At 42.7% G+C, this 19001-nt stretch overlaps 1 protein-coding gene across 2 annotated transcripts in view; it reads right to left on the reverse strand.

Annotated features, from left to right (window-relative positions):
- Positions 1-19001, reverse strand: part of ENPP6 (ectonucleotide pyrophosphatase/phosphodiesterase 6) — a 224355-nt gene that overhangs the window by 170904 nt on the left and 34450 nt on the right. The window contains exon 1 of one of the 2 annotated variants that reach the window (XM_029584058.1): positions 3287-3590. The exons of the other annotated variant lie outside the window; for it this stretch is intronic. Within the exon in view, the coding sequence (XP_029439918.1) occupies positions 3287-3530 (244 nt within the window). The 5' untranslated portion in view covers positions 3531-3590. Of the gene's footprint in view, positions 1-3286; positions 3591-19001 lie in introns of those variants that run through there. 2 annotated transcript variants of the gene reach the window in all.

Genomic DNA, 19001 nt, shown 5'->3' on the forward strand with positions numbered 1-19001 from the left:
GGGAGGGAGGGAATGGGACTGAGTGAGAGGGAGAGGGGGGACTGAGTGAGAGGGAGGGAGGGAGAGGGGGGACTGAGTGAGAGGGAGGGAGTGGGACTGAGCGAGAGAGAGGGAGTGGGACTGAGCGAGAGAGAGGGAGGGAGTGAGTGAGACTGAGTGGGAGGGAGGGACTGAGTGAGAGGAGAGGGAGGAGTGGGGGAGGGAGGGGGTGGTGAAGAGTGAGGGGAGAGAGAATGAGGGGGAGGTGAGAGACAGAGGGATGTAGCCCGTTTTAACGGGCTTAACGGCTTGTTTTTAATGAACTACAAATGGCCCGAATGCCCATCCCCAGCCATTCTTCCTAGGGTTTGGGAAACTGAATAATTCAGTAGTGATTTCATAGTGGTGCCTCAAAATCTATTCAATAATGTGGTGCTTTCTACAGAGGCAAAAGATGTAGTAAGAAGGAGGGAACGTGTGATAGAGTACATATTTACTTTTTTATGCAGAACCCTGTCACTGACACTTTGCAAGTTATTTGTTACAGCTCTGAGCATATGGGCAGATGTTGCAGTGCTCTTAATTTCACAGACAGCTAGTTGTAAGCACTACAGAGATGCATTGTCCATGTTATTCAGTGTTGACCTTGTGCTAGCTCTGGGTTAAGGATTACAATTCTAGGTTAGAGCGATTGCTGATTTGCTTTTTGCTGTGCTCTCTCATGTTGTTCATTTTTTTTTTCTTATTTGTAAGAAAAGCACCAACAATAGGCCCTTTGTTCTCTAAATCTACTTGCTTTGAAACTTTTTCAATGACTTTTTTCTGTTTGCAGTTTCGGTCCGAGGGATACGAGTTTTGTTTTTCCACTTTGTGCCCAGAGACCTGAAAGAGGTAACTTCTCCTCAGCCTGGGAGAGAGGGCAACACTTTTAACGTCTGCTTTGCTTCTGAGCCAGCATTTAGCACTGACCACAGCTCTGTGGTTTACTCTATTGACCTGCGGTCACAAGTAGCCACATACGCAAAAGAAATTAAAAATAAAGTGCAGCAAGCTCTGTCAAGTTATTACCACACAATTACAGCAGCAAGACTGCACTGACTGGAGCTTTGGCTAGTCTTGATTTACGGGTATTTCATTTCCAAAAGCTGTGTAAAAGCATCTAAAAATTAGATGGTGAAAATGTTTGGCTTTCAAAAATATTTTTTTCTCTTTATAGTTTTCATTTTATTTACCTACATTTTTATTTGCTGCATTTACTAAAGGCACTCTGAGCGAGGTACAACAAAATTTGGTAATGCAAAAATAATCTTAAACTGGGATAAAAATAACATAATAAACATAACGTAATAAACATATTTGGACAGAATACCTTCAGTACCTTCAGATTTAGATACTTTCAATTTCTTAACTTCGAAAATATACAATTGTGCCCATTAAAGGGGACTGCTGTCTGTAATCCCATTCAAAATGCCCACCTTCTTTAGGTTGTTTTTAAATCTTAATCCCTGATTTTACTATTTACAGCCTCATTAATTTTCAACCATTGTCTTAATAAATGAAATTCCCCATGTCTTTTGTCCTGTATATTTGTCTTGTTTAAACTGTAGGCTCTACTGAGCAGGTACTGTCTTGTATATTTTTTTTGTTCAGCACTGCCTACATCAAGTAGCACTATACAAGTGGTAAGTACTACTAGTAGTAGTAGCAGTAGTAGTAGTAGTGGTAGCTGTGAATTTGGAAACGGCCTCCCTTTTAAATATCATTCCTCCCTCAACTGTATTTTTACATTTTATCTTCTATAGTAACAAAATACATCATGGTACACGATGGTTCCTTTCATTCACTTGAACATAAAACAAATTAAACATAATTTAACTTTTTTACCCACACTCATTTTATTCTGCCCCTCCCCCACCTCAAGCCCCACAAGAGAGTATGTTGTAACCTTAAATTTAAGTTCCATAGATATAATATCTGCATTGAAAAAGTGGAGTACCGTAAAGTGAGACATCTGTTTTTTTACATTGATCCTTTGCTGTATTTTTAATTAGGGTGATGGCAATTGATTCCAACTGTAGGTGAAAAGTTGGAAGTGAGCTGCTGATGTCGCTGCAGGAATTCAACTCCATATATGGAGCTGCAGTGATGTCGCTGCAGGAATTCATCTCCACATATGGAACTGCAGTGCTATCGCTGCAGGACTTCATCTCCATATATGGAACTGCAGTGCTGTCACTGCAGGATGTCATCTCCATATATGGAACTGCAGTGCTATCGTTGCAGGAATTCATCTCCATATATGGAACTGCAGTATTATCACTGCAGGACTTCATCTCCATATATGGAAGTGCAGTGCTATCGCTGCAGGAATTCATCTCCAAAAATAACATAATAAACATAATGTAATAAAATACATAATTCAAAACATATGTTCTTATTTGGAGCTGCAATTATATCACTGCAGGAATTTCATGCCTGCAGTAACATTAATAGCCATTTTCTCACTATATTTATTCACACCTGTCAAACTTTTAAATGTTATATTTTAAATATTATTTATTACATATATGTAACCTCAATCATATTTACATATAGGTTTTAACTAAGCCAAGCAACCCAGTAACTCAGTGCTGTATTTTAAAATGTATGGGTTTGCCAATATAGTCTAGATCTGCAAAATTTGGAAAAATGATTCAGAAAAGGCCAGCTAAGAATACATCGACTACTCTACCTTTCAGAGGAACTTGGGTGGCATGCAATAGATGTGATACCTATTTGTAGATGTTTCTCGAAAGCGGTGCCCCCGATACAGATCTCCAATGAAGGACACAGCTGTGATTGTTCCATGTGAAAGGCATCAGGAATGAGCTAGTGTGAGCTCCGGTTATATACCATAATGTATACAGAGACCTAAGTTAACTCATTACTATTGTCTCTATCTGAGAATGGGCTCTCTTTTCAGGTCAGGAGATTAAAGAACTGCTGTGCTTTCACCCTTGACCTTTTGAGAGTTCCAGCTGTTTGTGCCTTTTACTTTAATTCCCTCATCCTTTATAAACGTTTGCAGGGCCACCATCCTTAGTTAACCTGCTTTCCTCTCTTAAAACTGAGGATCAGCACCAGGGAGCCCTGTTTAGAGAAACAAAGCATAGTTTTCTAACTGCACCATGCAACTAATTTTTCCTTCTGTAGCAGATAAGACATAATAGGATACACCAAGAATAAAATCATCAGCACCGAGAAACGCTGGATGTTTATTTTTTTAAAAGCAATAGAAATAAATAAAAGCAAAGCAAACACTACTTACCGGTCATAAGTGTGTAATAATTGGGAAGGGACAAGCTAGGGAAGTCTGGGGTCATGTAATCTACTTTCACACCCCTTTCCACAACCTCTTGAAATCCAGGAAGGGACTTCAGCTCCTGGTCACTAATGTAGTCAAAGCGTAAGCCATCCAGCAAAACGGCTAAAAGTTTGCGCTGTGCATAGGAAGAGCTTGCCAAGCAGAAGACGAAAAGGATGAGAAGCAGCAAGGATGTAGGCTTTGCCATGTTGGCAGAACTCACACCAGTTAGCTCTCTGTCTCAACTGCCCGACACTGTCAGAGCGTGGAATCTGCAGCTCTTCACTATCAGAGGCTGGACTTTGGAGCCCTCACTTAGCTGTTTTCACTCTCAGAATTTAAAGGAGCAGTGCTCATTATTAAGCAGGCTTGCCTGGGATTCACCTAGGAGGTTAACAGGCCACTGAAACTCTATGTATCAAGCAGAAGGCGGAATTCTGGTATCTATCCGATTTGTCCCTGAAGAAAACTGGAGTTTTCAAGTTTGTGAAGTTTTTTAAAGAGGCAGCAGAAAAAGTGTTGTATTACTTGAGCTCGTGAACTATAACTTTTTTTTTGTTGTCACTGGGCTTTTTATAGCTAAGCACAGCCTGCTAAGATCCCAGCTAGAAACTGAATAGAGATGTGTGAATACAAATCCACTTTGCTGAAACTTCAACAGATTCTGTGAGTTTCTCAAAAGTCTGTGAAAGTTTCCCAACAAAAGAACTTCACCAAAAGTTTCATTTAAGAAGTCGTTATACTGCGTCAGACTGAGGGTCCATCAAGCCCAGCATCCTGTTTACAACAGCGGCCAATCCAGTTTATAAGTACTGGCAAGTACCCAAACATATAAGTATCTGGCAAGTACTCAAATGCATGCGACAGAGAGAGAGAGAGATGCCCGAGGTAGGCCGGAGTCCTGGACCTCCTCCATCATGGATGGGAGGCTGTGGGACTCTCAGCGCTGATTGTGGTTGAAGGAAGACAGAAATCTTGTCTTTTAATGTATATGTAAACTTATACACCACCCAGAAAAGATGTCTGATAATTGAGGATGAAAGGGAGGGGGAGAAAAACCCCTTCCTGCTATGATCCACTGGCGCTCATCATGGGAGCCTGACCCTCTCCCATTGCCATCAGGAGAGGCTCACCAAGGTGGGAGAGGCAAGCCTCTCTCCCACTGTCCCGGCCGCTGGCACGTACAGCGCCGGGACCCTTCAGCGCCTCTCACCCCAGCTGTGTCAGGCCACTTGAGTCTTCAAACCTCCGCCTCCTCTCCCACGGCTGGGAGGTGTGGGAAAGGTGCTAGATACCTGGAACTCATGGAGGAAATGGTGCTCGCCAGATGGCTCCGTGGCCTGTGTGACAGGGTGGAGAGGAACACGGCACCTATCTGCCGCTCTCCCCACCTCAGGACGTCGATCCCACCCACCTTCCCTCTCTTTCCCTTTCAGAAAAGCCAGCATTCCCTCTGCTTCCGAGTCCCTGATGGAAGAGAAAAGAAGGAGAATGCGGCCAAAGCCCTGCCCAGGTGGGGAGGCAATGCAGCCAGAGCCGCCGCAGATCGCCCTGACGCTATTGAAATGCGAGGAGGCAGACTCCATTTCTTGCCTTCCGCCTCGGCGAGGGGCCGGGAGGGAGGGTGTCATCGTGCTTCTGCGCGTCTGGCCCTCCCGTGCCGTGGCTGGCAGACAGCTCCGCTGTGCGTGCGAGAGGTATCCAAGGCTAAAGTTGCTCTTTTGCAGATAGGAGGAGTTCAGCAGCTGCCCACACCATGCTGCTCCCCCCTCACCGGTAATGATCCTTTCGCAGGTTCACTTAAACCTTGTTATGACTTAATTCCATTAGATAGTCAAGTTTGATCAACTTCTCAGCGCTCCACCAGAGCCGTCACTGACCCTGGCAGGGCTGATCCATGGACCTCACTAAACCATCCAATCGGTAGTAGCGACGGGTGGTGTGCACAATGGGCAGGGACTTAATCAACATGAGCTTATGACCCGCACTTACTGGGAATTCCTTGTTCATGGGAAATAATTGCAATCCTATCAAACAATCAACAGAAGCCAACCTTGCACATAAGCAAGTATTCATCTAGACAGGTGCAGGACAGAAAATGAAGTTCCATTCAAAATTCAAAAATGTATTTATTATATAACTGAATTTTCATAGTTCATTCAATACGGCAACTCCTTCAGGTAAACAAAGAATATTTTAAATATTTGTCCCCCGACACAGTCCGTGTTTCGTGTGAACTGCATCAGGAGGGACCGCAGTATATTATGATCTACAATAAAACGATACATATCAAGAATGGAACAAAATAGGCTGCAAGAAATATATATATACAGATGTAACGTAACAGGTACATACCTTTAAAGAGATCACAGGAGCGCGAGCGCCCTATAGCAATGACAGCCATTTAAAAGGAAAAAAGGCGCGAACAACTAGAGGGGTGGTCTATGTGGTTAAATGTCCTTGTCCTTTGTTATACGTGGGTAAAACCTCGCGTATGATAAAAACAAGGATTATAGAGCATTGCTGTAATATCAGATCCTCCAGGATTGACGAGCCTCTTGTATCACACTGGCTCCAGGCTGGCCATTCCATCGATGCTCTCTCCTTCCTGGTCCTGGAGGTGGTCGCATGTCCCCAACGAGGGGGAGACTTTTCCGGGATGCTAGGACGGAGAGAGCAGCGCTGGATTTTCACATTGGATTCAGTTTTCCCCAATGGCTTAAACAAGGAGATCGAATGGTACCAATTTTATTAATAGCCTATTAATTCGACATGTGTGTGGCTGTGCGCTCTGGCGTTCTCCAGCTTCTCGCGAGAGGTTGCCCTTTCGCGCCTTTTTTCCTTTTAAATGGCTGTCATTGCTATAGGGCGCTCGCGCTCCTGTGATCTCTTTAAAGGTATGTACCTGTTACGTTACATCTGTATATATATATTTCTTGCAGCCTATTTTGTTCCATTCTTGATATGTATCGTTTTATTGTAGATCATAATATACTGCGGTCCCTCCTGATGCAGTTCACACGAAACACGGACCGTGTCGGGGGACAAATATTTAAAATATTCTTTGTTTACCTGAAGGAGTTGCCGTATTGAATGAACTATGAAAATTCAGTTATATAATAAATACATGTTTGAATTTTGAATGGAACTTCATTTTCTGTCCTGCACCTGTCTAGATAAATAATTGCAATCCCCAATCCCTATCATGAATGGGGTTCAGCGGGTTACCCCACCTGTCGGCAAAGGGTAGACACACGCTGATCCATTCAGTGTAGCACATGTGCAGCCCCGGACATCTAAGGGCATCACAGATCTGTTATTGCTCGATCTCATGTGGGTGAATGCCACTTGTCCTTCTAAGAAGTTGTATGCTGACAGCTGGGGGTCACGTAACTAGTTAGCATGGAGGAGTCTCGTTCGTTATCGGAATTAATCAAACAAAATTGCTCCACCAAATAAGAATGGCCATGGACCACCACCCACAGAATCGAGAAAGAGCCATCAATCTGTCAATCCTTTCCGTGTCCGGGCCAGGTGAGGTTTCCCATGTTGAGTCAAATTAAGCCTCAGGCTCCGCTCTTGGTGGTGCTTTTCCATCAATAAGTTTTGACTTTGCAACCATATTCCCCCCAGAACTCAAAGACTTTGGTTTCCCAGAAGTTGCTCAGCAGGTCATGGGAATAATGTTGCAAGATCAGTAGTAGGCACTGTTTATGATGGCAACTACAAAGGTATCAAATCATTTTCGAACCTCCAATTTTTGTTCTTGATTAATGAAAACATTCTTGGCAAATGCTTTCACTTTGGTTTGTCTTGCACCAGTCCAAGAATTTCACCTCTAGTGGCACAATACAAATGCCCCCAACTGTCCCTCTTAATCATGGCCCCAGTTTCTAAAACCAAAAAAGTAGAATCGGAGTCCTATTCCAGTATTCCTAGCTGAAGTATTCAGGTGACCGGCCTGCTTTGAACAGTCCAATTTTTTAAAAGTAAACGCATTGGACCCACAGGACACTAAATCAAGAGCATCAAGGAAGTGTCAAGAGGCAGGGGCTGAGACAGGTGGCAGCTTGCCTCACGGTGGACAGCCAGCTCAATCCCAAGATCCAACTATGAGCTTTTTAACTGCAGCAACTTTAATATATGCTACTGGAGCTGTAATTACTACGGCTGCTGGAACCAGACTTACCCTCCAATGGATGCTCATTAAAGGATTTAAAGTGTACTCATTCCAATTACAGGGCCTTGAAAGAGTCCTGTATTCAGGGGCAGTTCTACCATTAGGCAGGGTGAGGCAGTCGCTTCAGGCTGCAAATATTTTGGGGCGGCAAAACGTACCTCCCTCCAAAACAGCCCTCTTGTGATCGCCTCATTTCCCTATCAAAAAGAAACTAAAAGTCCGCTCAGTGGCACAAGGCAGAGCAGGAGAAGAGCGGAGCCATTTGAAGGAAATGGTGAGGTTCCCACCCTCACGGACAGGAAGATAGAGGCACGGTTCCAGGAAGTGCCGGTGATGCTTCGACTCTCACCGGCAGGAAGACGGCGGCACGGTTAAGGAAGTGCTGGTGAGTGCCTGTGTGTGTAAGAGAGACAGCCTGCATATGTGTGCGAGAGAGAGAGAGAGCACCTGTGTTACATATGACAGCCTGTATGTGCATGAGAGCGAGAGAACCTGCATGTGAATGAGAGAGAGAGAGAGCAACTAGGTGTGTGAAGGGGAGAAAAAAGAAGATAAAGTTTGAGCAGCTCACTTCCTCCAAGTCTGGGTGACTGGAAATCAAAAGATCTCAGGAATGTATTTATTTTATGGTCTGGAGAGCTAGAGATTTTTTAATCCCATTTTAAATTTTGGAGTGTTTTCATGTGTCTGCTATTTTGAAATATTTTATTGGTGTTTGGGAAATAAATCAAATGTATGTGACTTTTAAAATTATTGGATGTTAGTCAGCTGTTTTGACATTTATTCTTTCTATTAGTATGGTTTTAATATTATGAGTGATGTTTTATATCTCGATTTTATTGCTTGATGTTTTGCGAGGAATGACGATGTATCTGGTTTTCCATTTTTACACTGCAATAATACAGTCAGGTTTGTGATTTCCAGAGCATGCTGCAAGTGAGAGTGTGTAAGCCAGTGAGCATATGTGTGAGCGAGAGAGAATGAGTGAGCCAATGAGCATATAGTGAGCAGAAGGACTATTTATGCTAGTGAATTTGTGTGGGAGCCAGTGAGCAGGTGTATTAGAGACAGCCAGTGAGCATGTGTATGAGCGAGAGTGTGAGACAGTTTGTGACATAGTGAGCATGTCTTGGAGAGGGAGTATATGAATCAGTGAGCACATATGCGAGAAAGAATATAAGGAATTTTGTGTGAGAATGAACATGTGTGTTAGAACATGTGTATATATATGCGAGGAGAAAGTTTGTGCATATCTCTGACCCCTGACTAATCCACGACAATCTGAGAGTGACTGGAATTTTAAATTCCCAGGTACAGAGAGCAGGGGATTTTTTTTTAGCCTGGTTTTAATTATTGGGTGTTTGATGTGTCTGCTGTTTTGAAATATTTTTTTTATGTTTAGGAAATAAAAAACAATATTATATGTTTGTAATCACTGGATGTTCTATTTAAAAGCTGTTTTGAACATTTTTTTTATGAGTTTGGTTTTACTATTAATAAATCTATTGGAACTCAGAGCGATTCGCAATGCCTTGAAAGTCTTCCAAGATCACCTGAAAGGACGCAGGGTCATGATCTACACAGACAACCAAATAGCAATGTTTTACATCAACAAACAAGGAGGATCCGGTTCATGGTCCCTCTGCAAGGAGACCCTGACAATCTTCGAACACGCTCACAAGAATTGCATTCACCTCCAAGCAACTTACCTACCGGGAATTGCAAACACAAGAGCGGACAGACTAAGCCGCATTTTTCATCCCCACGAATGGACGCTCAATGCAGAGATAGTACAGGACATATTTCTACAGTGGGGAACACCTTCGATAGATCTCTTTGCAACAGAGATCAATGCGCAGGTTCCCAATTTCTGCTCGATACAACCAAGCCAATTCAGGATCACCCAAGATGCCTTCCTCATTCCGTGGACGACAGGCCTTCTGTATGCCTTTCCTCCCATACCTCTCATAACAAGGACAATTCAGAAGTGTATAGCGGACAACGCTCAACTGATACTCATCGCCCTGGCCTGGCTGAGGCAGCCATGGTACAGTTTCCTGCTCCGACTATCCGTCAAGGATCCAATTCTATTACCGAATCGTCAAGATCTTCTCAGCCAAGATCAAGGAACACTCCTACACCCGCTACACTCATCTCTACACTTGACAGCGTGGAGATTGAAAGGCTCCTTCTGACAGAACAAGGAGTTTCCACTTCAGCACAATTCATTTTGTTACAATCAAGGAAACTCTCAACCAGGAAAAATTATAGCTATAAATGGAAACGCTACTCTGCCTGGTGCAATTCCAATGATGTACCACCATTGGACTGCTCCCCAGAAGTGCTCATTGATTATCTTCATACACTATATGTCGCTGGTCTAGCAACATCATCCATCAGAGTTCACCTCAGCGCCATAGGCGCTTATCATAGACCAATCAATGACATTCCTATATCCAATCACCCATTACTGACTCGTTTCATGAAGGGTTTAACACACATTCGTCCTCCGGTATCCAAACCTCCAGTTCCATGGAACCTCAACATAGTTCTGGAACAGCTCATGCTTTATCCCTTTGAACCCATGGACTCGGCACACATTAAATACCTCACCTGGAAGTTGGTATTCCTGGTTGCAGTAACATCAGCACGAAGAGTTAGTGAGTTACAAGCTTTGGTCCATTATCCTCCATACTTGCAATTTCATCACCAGAAGGTAGTTCTACGAACTCACCCGTCCTTTCTACCGAAAGTAGTTACACCATTCCATCTCAATCAGACAATGGAATTACCAACTTTTTTCCCTAAACCTCATTCGAATGATAGGGAAAAACTACTACACACACTGGATTGTAAAAGAGCTTTAACACACTACAAAGAAAGAACGAACTCGGACTTCCGTGTTTCTCAACTCTTTGTCTCCTTTGACCCAAAGGCACCTGGACTACCAGTGGCTAAACGCACCATCTCCAGTTGGATAGCGCAGTGCATCAAATTCTGCTATGACAAACAGAATTTATATTTACAGTCTACTCCTAAGGCTCACCAAGTTAGAGCAGTAGCAACCTCCTTAGCACACTTAAAGAATGTGCAACCCATAGACATTTGCAAGGCAGCTACATGGTCATCACTGCATACTTTCACATCTCATTACTGCCTTGATCAACAAGCAGCCACTGATGCGAAGATAGGGCAAGCAATACTACAATCTCTATCCTCCTGTCCACGGTGATTGCCACACTGTCAAAGTTCACGTCCAAACACTTATTACTACTGATGTGATCAGGAGCTTGGGACTCCCATAACAGCATGGCTAATTCAGCCCTGCTATTGACGGGAAAAAGCAAGTTTGCTTACGTAAATGCGCAGCCGCAGAGAGCAAAGCTCTGTTCTCTGCTTTGACAAGCTCCGCCTCCCGGGCCTGATTGACAGATCCCATAACAGCATGGCTAATTCATCCTGCTATCTACGGAAACATCGTTTACGGTAAGCAAACTTGCTTATATCTTCTACAGATTATATTTGAAGAGGAAACATATAATCATTTTTGTGATGCAATTTTGAAAGCAGCCTGCACAGCAAATCCTTGTGGCTATCAACCTGTTATAGCCCTTGTTTTGGTGCTGAGAGCACGGCACTCTTAAAAGAGTATGAATCATTCAGTGATCCTCAGGGAGCAAACCATCTTATTCAATCTATTGATGCTGCCCATTCTGCTAAATGGGAGGAATCATCATCAGATCTCAGCTTTCCCCATTTCACCCAGAAGTACTGGCATTTAATCCACTGCCTGGGAGCAGCACAAAATCTAACTCTTTTAAATTGCTCATCACTAATACCCACTACCATATCAAGCACATCAGGTTACTGAAGGCAACCAAAATGATAAAGGGGATGGAATGGCTCCCCTAAGAGGAAAAGCTAAAAGAGGTCGCGACATTAGGCCTGGGTCCAGGCTCCAGCCTAGACCAAGGTCCAGGCATCAGGACCCGGCCTTCGCAGGATACCCAACAGATCAGGTAAGTTTCTTTTTTTTTTTTTTAATTCCAGGGGTCTCGGCCTAGGCTGCGGCCCTGGCTTTGGGCCTCAAAGCCAGGGCCCTTGTTTCGGGGCCCTCTGAAAGAAACAAAAAGGCCCTATTCATCACGTTTTGCGCATTTGTTTTAAACAAATGCACATCCCTATACAATAATACCCCAGATTCAATCACACCATAGTTCAATACAGAAATAATATGGTAACAAAGTAACGATGGCAGGAAAAGACCAAATGGTCCATCCAGTCTGTCCTGCAAGTTTGGTTTTTTTTATCGTAGTAACTGCCGTTCCATGAAGGTTACCCCCATGTTTCTGTTAAGGGTAACAACTGCTGCTCTATGCAGGTAAACCCCATCTTTATGGTAAGTGTAGTAATATTTATAATCAAAACCAATGAACTGTCAAACCAATAACAAAATTACTGCTAGCAATAATTTTACAGGGTGAGCAGCCTTCCTGATAATTCAGACAATGCTGCTTAAATGTGTTTTACTTTTGGACTTGGCCGTAGAAGCAGTCCTGTGCTTTTTCCCTAATAATATCAGTACCCCAGACTGTAAAAGTCAGGGTCGAGCCTTGGCTGTAGTCTGAATCCTAGTCCCCTTTTTGCCTTTTGCCCCCACCGTTGAAGCAGAAAACAATATTACAGTTGCATCATCAGTAACAAGGTTAATTGATTAAGGGTAGTAATCTCCTTGGCCTTTCTGTGTAGGTTACCCCCATGCACCTTTTTCTTCATTTCTAACCTTTAGGGATCCGCAGTGTTTATCCCATGCCCTATTGAATTCATTTACGGTTTTCGTCCTCACCACCTCTTCAGGAAGGACATGCCAGGCATCCACCATCCTCTCTGTGTACAAAAATATCCTGATGTTGGTTCTGAGTCATCCTCCCTTGAATTTCATTTTGTGACCCCCTAATTCTACAGTTTCTTTTCCAATAGAAAAGGTTCGAAGTTCATGCATCATCACAACCTTTCAGGTATCTGAAGGTCTGTATCATATCTCCCCTGCACCTCCTCTCTCCCAGGGTGCACATTATTTAGATCCTTCAGCCTCTAGTTTCTGTTTTATTATTCTCTATTCATTTTTGGATAAATCCTTTTTGCTTTTTGGAACACCACCATTCACTGAGCAGAGAATTTCAATGTACTGCCCATAAAGACTCCAAGGTCCTTTTCCTGGATAATGAATCCCAATACAGAACCCAACATTGTGTATTGAAGTTGGGATAACTTTTCCCTATGTACATTATGTTGCACTTTTCCACATTAAATTTCATCTGCCATTCACTTGCCCAGTTTCCTAGTCTCTCAAGGGCCTTCTGCAGTTCCTCGCAATCCGCTTTCATTTTAGCAACTTTTAATAATTTGGTGTCATCTGCAAATCTGATCATCTCACTCATCGTGCCCTTTTCCAGATCATTTATGAATATGTTAAACAACACAGGTCCCAGTACCGATTCCCATGATACTCAACTAAGGACCTTTCTCCTTTTGGAAAAATGACCCTTTAGTCCTACCCTCTGTTTCCAGCCTTTTTTTTAACCAGTTACCAATCCACAATAGAACACTGCCTCCTATCCCACACTTTGTAATTTCCTAAGCAGTCTCTCATGAGGGACTTTATTAAATGCCTTCTGCAATCCAAAAATATACTATACCAACCAGCTCACCTTCAAAATATATTTTTTTAAAAGACTGGTAACACACCACCTTGCTAAAACCACATTGACTCTTCTGCATTAAGCCATATCTATCTACATTTTGGTTTTAAAATGGCTTCTACCATTTTGCTGGAACCAATATCAGGCTTACCATCTATAGTATACCAGATCACCCCTGCAGCCCTTTTTAGAAATTGGTGTCACGTTGGCCACTTTCCAGTCTTCAGGGATTGTGGCTGTTTTAAATGAAAGGTTACAGATTACTAGTAATAGGTTAGCAATTTCATGTTTTAGTTCTTTTAGAATTCAACAATCCAAAAGCCTTCAGATGGCATGCCCTAGGACTAAAGCACTACAGTTGTTACACCGAATGAACATCATTCTGCTGATAAGTGTTAATGAGGATCACGCTTATTATTGTGGTGTTATATTAGTATTTAAGTCAAATATTGTCCATTATGTCCCTGGAAGAACTATTTAGGATGAACAGACCCTGGGGATGGTAGATTGGAGGGAATACAAGCCTCTTTTAGATTCAAGTCCCTTTTAAAATCCCTTTAAAAACTTTGCAAGGTCCATATTCAAACGCCATTTTGATAGATAACCCAAAAGTTAGCCATCTAAATGTCTTCAAAGTTACCTCCTGTAACTGACCTTCTTGTGTAGAAGCTGTGCCTTGTATCTTCTGATACAATCCAGGCTACAAGTATCCAGATAATTTTAGCTGGATAGATCTCTGCAAGTTTAAAATACTAGCAAAAGAAAGGGTGTGGAACCCCCCCATCTGAAACCCAAAAGACATCCCTGCCAGGAAAGCGGCAGCTATCAGATGCTGTGCGGGAGCTGGAAGGGGTGGGTAAGTGAAGACCCTTGCTCCCAGCACAGATATCATTTGGGCCTTGGAAGGGTGGGATGGGCGGTCCATTAGTGTGGGAGGGGGGTCCACATTTGTTTCAGCTTGTGGGAGGGGGGGAGGGTGTGAAACTGCACAACTGGGAAAGGGAGCGGAAGGGAGCCGGTAATGTTTGGGGAGCTGGGCAGGCAAACAATTTTATATTTAATAACGGGGAAGGAATACTTTGAGCCTCAGGCCCATTGATATAATTTATTTTTTTTTGACTGTTAGCACTACTTACCCGGATATGTTTTAAAGATATCCGGGTAAGCAGACAATTATCCGGTCACACAAGGCCAGATAACTTTAAAAGCTATATTGAAACATAGCCAGTTAGGTTTTAAAGTTAGCCAGCTACATGTAGCCAGATAATTTTGGGTTGGTATATTCAGTGGGACCTTTCTCCCATTGAATATATGGGGCAAGTTAGCCAGATAATTTTAGCTGGATAGATCGTCCACTAACCAGCCTACTGAATATTGGCGTCTGCAAGTTTAAATACTAGCAAAAGATTCTAATTGGATACTTGAAAAATAAAGATTACAGAACACAAGCAGCACAGATTATTAGGCATAATCTAAGAGCTGGAAAATCCAAGTAATATTTTGGCAAAGTGAAAATAAAAGGTTGCAAAACATTCTTCATGTCTAAGCAAATAGCCAGAAGTAGCCTAGTTGCTAGAGCAGAGGGCTACAATCCAGGGAAAGCAGGCTTCAAATCCCACTGTCACTCCTAGTGACCTTGGGCAAGTCACTTTACCCTTCGTTGCCTCAGGTACAAAATCAGATTGTAAACCCTGTGGGGATAGGGAAATACCTACAGTACCTGAATGTAATGTGCTTTGATCTACACTTTGAAAAGCAGAATATACAAATCTAAATAAATAAATAAATATAGCTTTCAAATTTTAAAACACAAGGTTCACTCGCAGGTGCACAAATTCAGTTTTCTTCAAATTTGGGTGGTAACATTCAGCATGGCAGCCTGCTCTCTCACAAAAAAAAAACAGAACTCCCACACCCGTTGGTGTTCTAAAAGACTTTTGCTTTATTTTAAAAAATGAGATCATTTCCAGCCAAGTGTTCACATTCAGTTGGTTTCAGCAATGTAGAAGACAAGTAACCGCAGAACGCAGAAAGACCTAGAGAACTCCTGATCTTACAGACAAGTTTCTGGTGCCAAGTTGAAACTAACTTGACTGTTCGCTGGCTGAGCAGCTCTCACCAGCTCTCTGAACAAAAACATTCTCTCTGCAGTCTCTCTTACAGACTCCTCTTTGAGACTCTCATTCTTCTCACTAGAGATCTCATTTCCTCCACAAAGGACATACAGAAATGACAAGATAAAAGTAATACTCACTTAAGCCATAACCCTCAAAATAAAATATTTCTGCAAAAGGAGAATTATGTGTTATTAGTAACCCATAGGTGTTGCATATACAGTTATCAAGTCAGGCCAAAACAAGAGCTACTATCTTAAAAAGTTGGAACTGAAACATAAAATTATAGATAAGAGCTCAAAAATTAAAAGCTTGACAAAAAACAAACAGGCCTTAGTTAATTTTAGAAAGCAGAGTAAATTGAATTTCACTAGAGTTTATCTGAGAAGCAGATTCCAGCACATTGAGGCAATGTCAGAAAAAGCACACTTCATAGTTATTTGTATTTCTTTTTGGAAAGAAAGCTGAAGCAAAGCTTCATACGTTCAGCACCCGTGTTCCCAAGTGTCAACACGGGTGCCAGGTGTTGACATCTTCAAAAGCATTTAGACAGATAACTGAGAAGTTATGGGCCCTTATCCAGCTAAATTCTAGCCTGATAACAAGTTAGCCAGCTAGAATTCAGCTGGATAAATTAGGGACATCCCAGGGATATAACCGGGAACAGCTGAGTTAGCTGGAGAAGTTATTTGGCGAACTCTGGTAGGCCCATAGACCTGTCCCTAAAGTTAGCTGGATAAATTAGGGACATCCCAGGGATATAACTGGGAACAGCTGAGTTAGCCAGAGAAGTTATCTGGCGAACTCTGGTAAGCCCATAGACCTGTCCCTAAAGTTAGCTGGATAAATTCAGTGGCCCAGCCGTACCACTGAATATATGAGCTAAGTTAGCCAGATAAGTTTAGCTGAGCTGCACAGAAGCTAAAAATAGACCTCTAAATTTATAGCTCAAAATTATTTGAAAACTAGTCCAAAACTAGCCAAATATTACATCAAAAGTATCCCAAAACAAGCCAAAACTCACTTCTAATTCTAAATCAGGCCAAAACTAGCCAAATTTTAAAACTGAAAAAAATCATTGGGCAAATTTTCGAAGAGTTTAGGGTCCTAACTTTTAGCGTTAGGTTCTTAAATTGGCCCTTTTGAAAATTTACTAGAACTGAGTCCCTAAATTTAGGAACCTAAAATGTGGGTGGCTATGGAATTAGGGGAGGGAACCAAAGTTTGGAGCTTAGCACTGATTTTCAGAGCTAGGCACCTAATTAAGAATCCTAAATCTAGGTAAATAAATAGCAGACCTAAATTTAGGTGCCTAACTTTTAAAGTCTGTGTAAGATGTTATTTGTCTTAGATGGTCTGGGTGGGTGTTCCAAGGCGAAGGGCCGGCAACGGAGAAGGCATGCCGTCTGGTGATGTCTAATCTAGCTAGACGGTCAGATGGTATCTCCAGGAGATTTTTATGTAGTGAGCAGAGCGGTCGGCTGGGTTGATAAATTTGAAGTAGGGTGCATAGCCAAGTTGAAGAGTTGTTATGAATTAGATTGTGAATGAGGGATAAAATTTTGTAGTGCATTCTGAATTTGACTGGAAGCCAATGTAGTGAGTATAGGATCGGAGATATATGCTCTTTGTGGCAGAGGCTCTTCGGGGCTACTCTGGCTAGCTGACTCCATCCCAAGCTAGATTCCTGATCCTGGGGGGGGAGAGACTCGTCTATGGCCCAGACAGTGGTGTGTGATCCTGTGTGTGTCTGAAGCTGGGGTATCCCCTGGAGGGAGATGCTGTGAAGGACCAGGCAGGATCAGGTTCTGGGTGTTAAATAATAATTTGACTGATTAGATAAAGACAAATTAAAGTCCATCTTTGAAAAAGTATGCAGCTACAGTTGTTTTTATCACAAGTAGGGTGTTTTACTCTGGGTAGATTTCCTTTCCTTCAGCAAACTGGTCAAGCTTCCCATGGTGATGTAAAATGTGCACTCAAAGCACTCCCAGTGGCTTAACCATGATTCCTATATCAGGGGTCCCCTTCCAGCATCTTCCCGAACACCCAGCCCTATATCCTGGTCCCATGTCGGTGGAGATACGGACGGGGTCTCCATGATCTTATTTGATTCCTTTAGTTGTCCAAAAAGGGTGAAAAGGTAAGGAACCTGCTGATCCAGTCAGGCTCCCAGTGAGGCGGGGTGGCTTAAGAAAGCTTCCTCACAGCAAAAAGCAAAATACTCTCTTAGTCAAAATCTTCCAAGACTGGTGTTCGTGCCGTCAGAGTGCTTGCCTCATTTAGGGGGTGAATGAGCTCACTGGTCTTCAGTCAAGGAGTACAAGATCCAAACGGAATCAGGCCAAAAAACCTCTACTGAAACTAAATACCTAGGATCCACTGGCAGGTTGTGCACAGTGAACCCCCCACCAGAGGGGCACTGATAAGATAGGGAGGCCTCACCAGGAAGGGACAAAAATGTTCTTCTTTCCTGTTCTGTGTCTGATCTGATCTAACTCTAGCTACACCTTAAAATGTAAAATGGCTGGTTATAAGGGCATGAGCAACCAATCCCAGCTCTTCTAGGTGGGAGGAGGGCAAAGGCGAATGGATAACTTCAAAGTTATAGCAAACAAAACAAAAGCAAGACCGTATGTCGTGGTAAAAAGTTCCTTTATTAATGTGATCAAAAACCCAGCCTGACTCTGGCTGAGTTTCGCCTAATCGGCGGCATCAGAGGCTCTTTTTTGTCTTTAATTTGAACAATAATATACAATTGTTCATGTATGTATCGATACAGCAGAGAAAAAAGTGGACAGAAAATAATTCTTCAAACACGTTTTTGTTCTCTAATTAGGGTCCTTTATAAAAGTGTGAAGTCCTTTATCTTCTTCAAAAGCACCAGTGCCTCAAAGTTTACTGCTGCACGAAACTTTGTTTTGTTTGCTGTGGCTACGCTCGACAGTTTACCGTCTTATTTTATTTAACTCCAAAGTTATTAAATCTCTGGAATTGGAAATAGAGCATACAGTGACAGATCTAGAGCTGTATATTATTAATATATATATAATTAGAGAAAGAAAACTAAATTTAATTTATTGACAAACATTAGATATGGACATGTTATTTATTATTTTTTTTATTACTAGTACATATACATAACTCATTCCAATGGATCCACCAAATGAGACATATGCATACATAGGGGCGGATTTTATAAGGCCCGCGCGCGCCAGCACGCCTATTTTGCATAGGCCGCCGGCGCGCGTAAAGCCCCGGGACGCACGTAAGTCCCGGGGCTTTCGAAAAGGGGAGGGAGTGGGCGTGTCCGGGGCGTTCCCGAAACGACGCGGCATTTCGGGGGCATGCCCAGGGGCGTGGTCGAGGCCTCCGGACCAGCCCCCGGGACCGGAGGATGGAGCGGGGCTGCCGGCCGACGCGCGCAAAGTTACGCCTGCCACACAGGCTGCCGAACACAACATCAGAGAACCAAAAAGAAGAAAGCAGGTCTATGCATTCCAGCATCACCAACAAGGACTGCAGAACTGTGAGCTATATTTTACACACCTGTTACAAAAATAGTACATTTCGGGCCAGAAAAACAGAAGCACAGACAGAAATACACATAGAAATACTCAAAGAAACAAAGAAATTGGTGTACAGAGTGAGGCACAAGGAAAGACAGACAGGAATTCAGTGTT

Source organism: Rhinatrema bivittatum, chromosome 1, assembly GCF_901001135.1.
Source record: "Rhinatrema bivittatum chromosome 1, aRhiBiv1.1, whole genome shotgun sequence".
NCBI classification, from domain to species: domain Eukaryota; kingdom Metazoa; phylum Chordata; class Amphibia; order Gymnophiona; family Rhinatrematidae; genus Rhinatrema; species Rhinatrema bivittatum.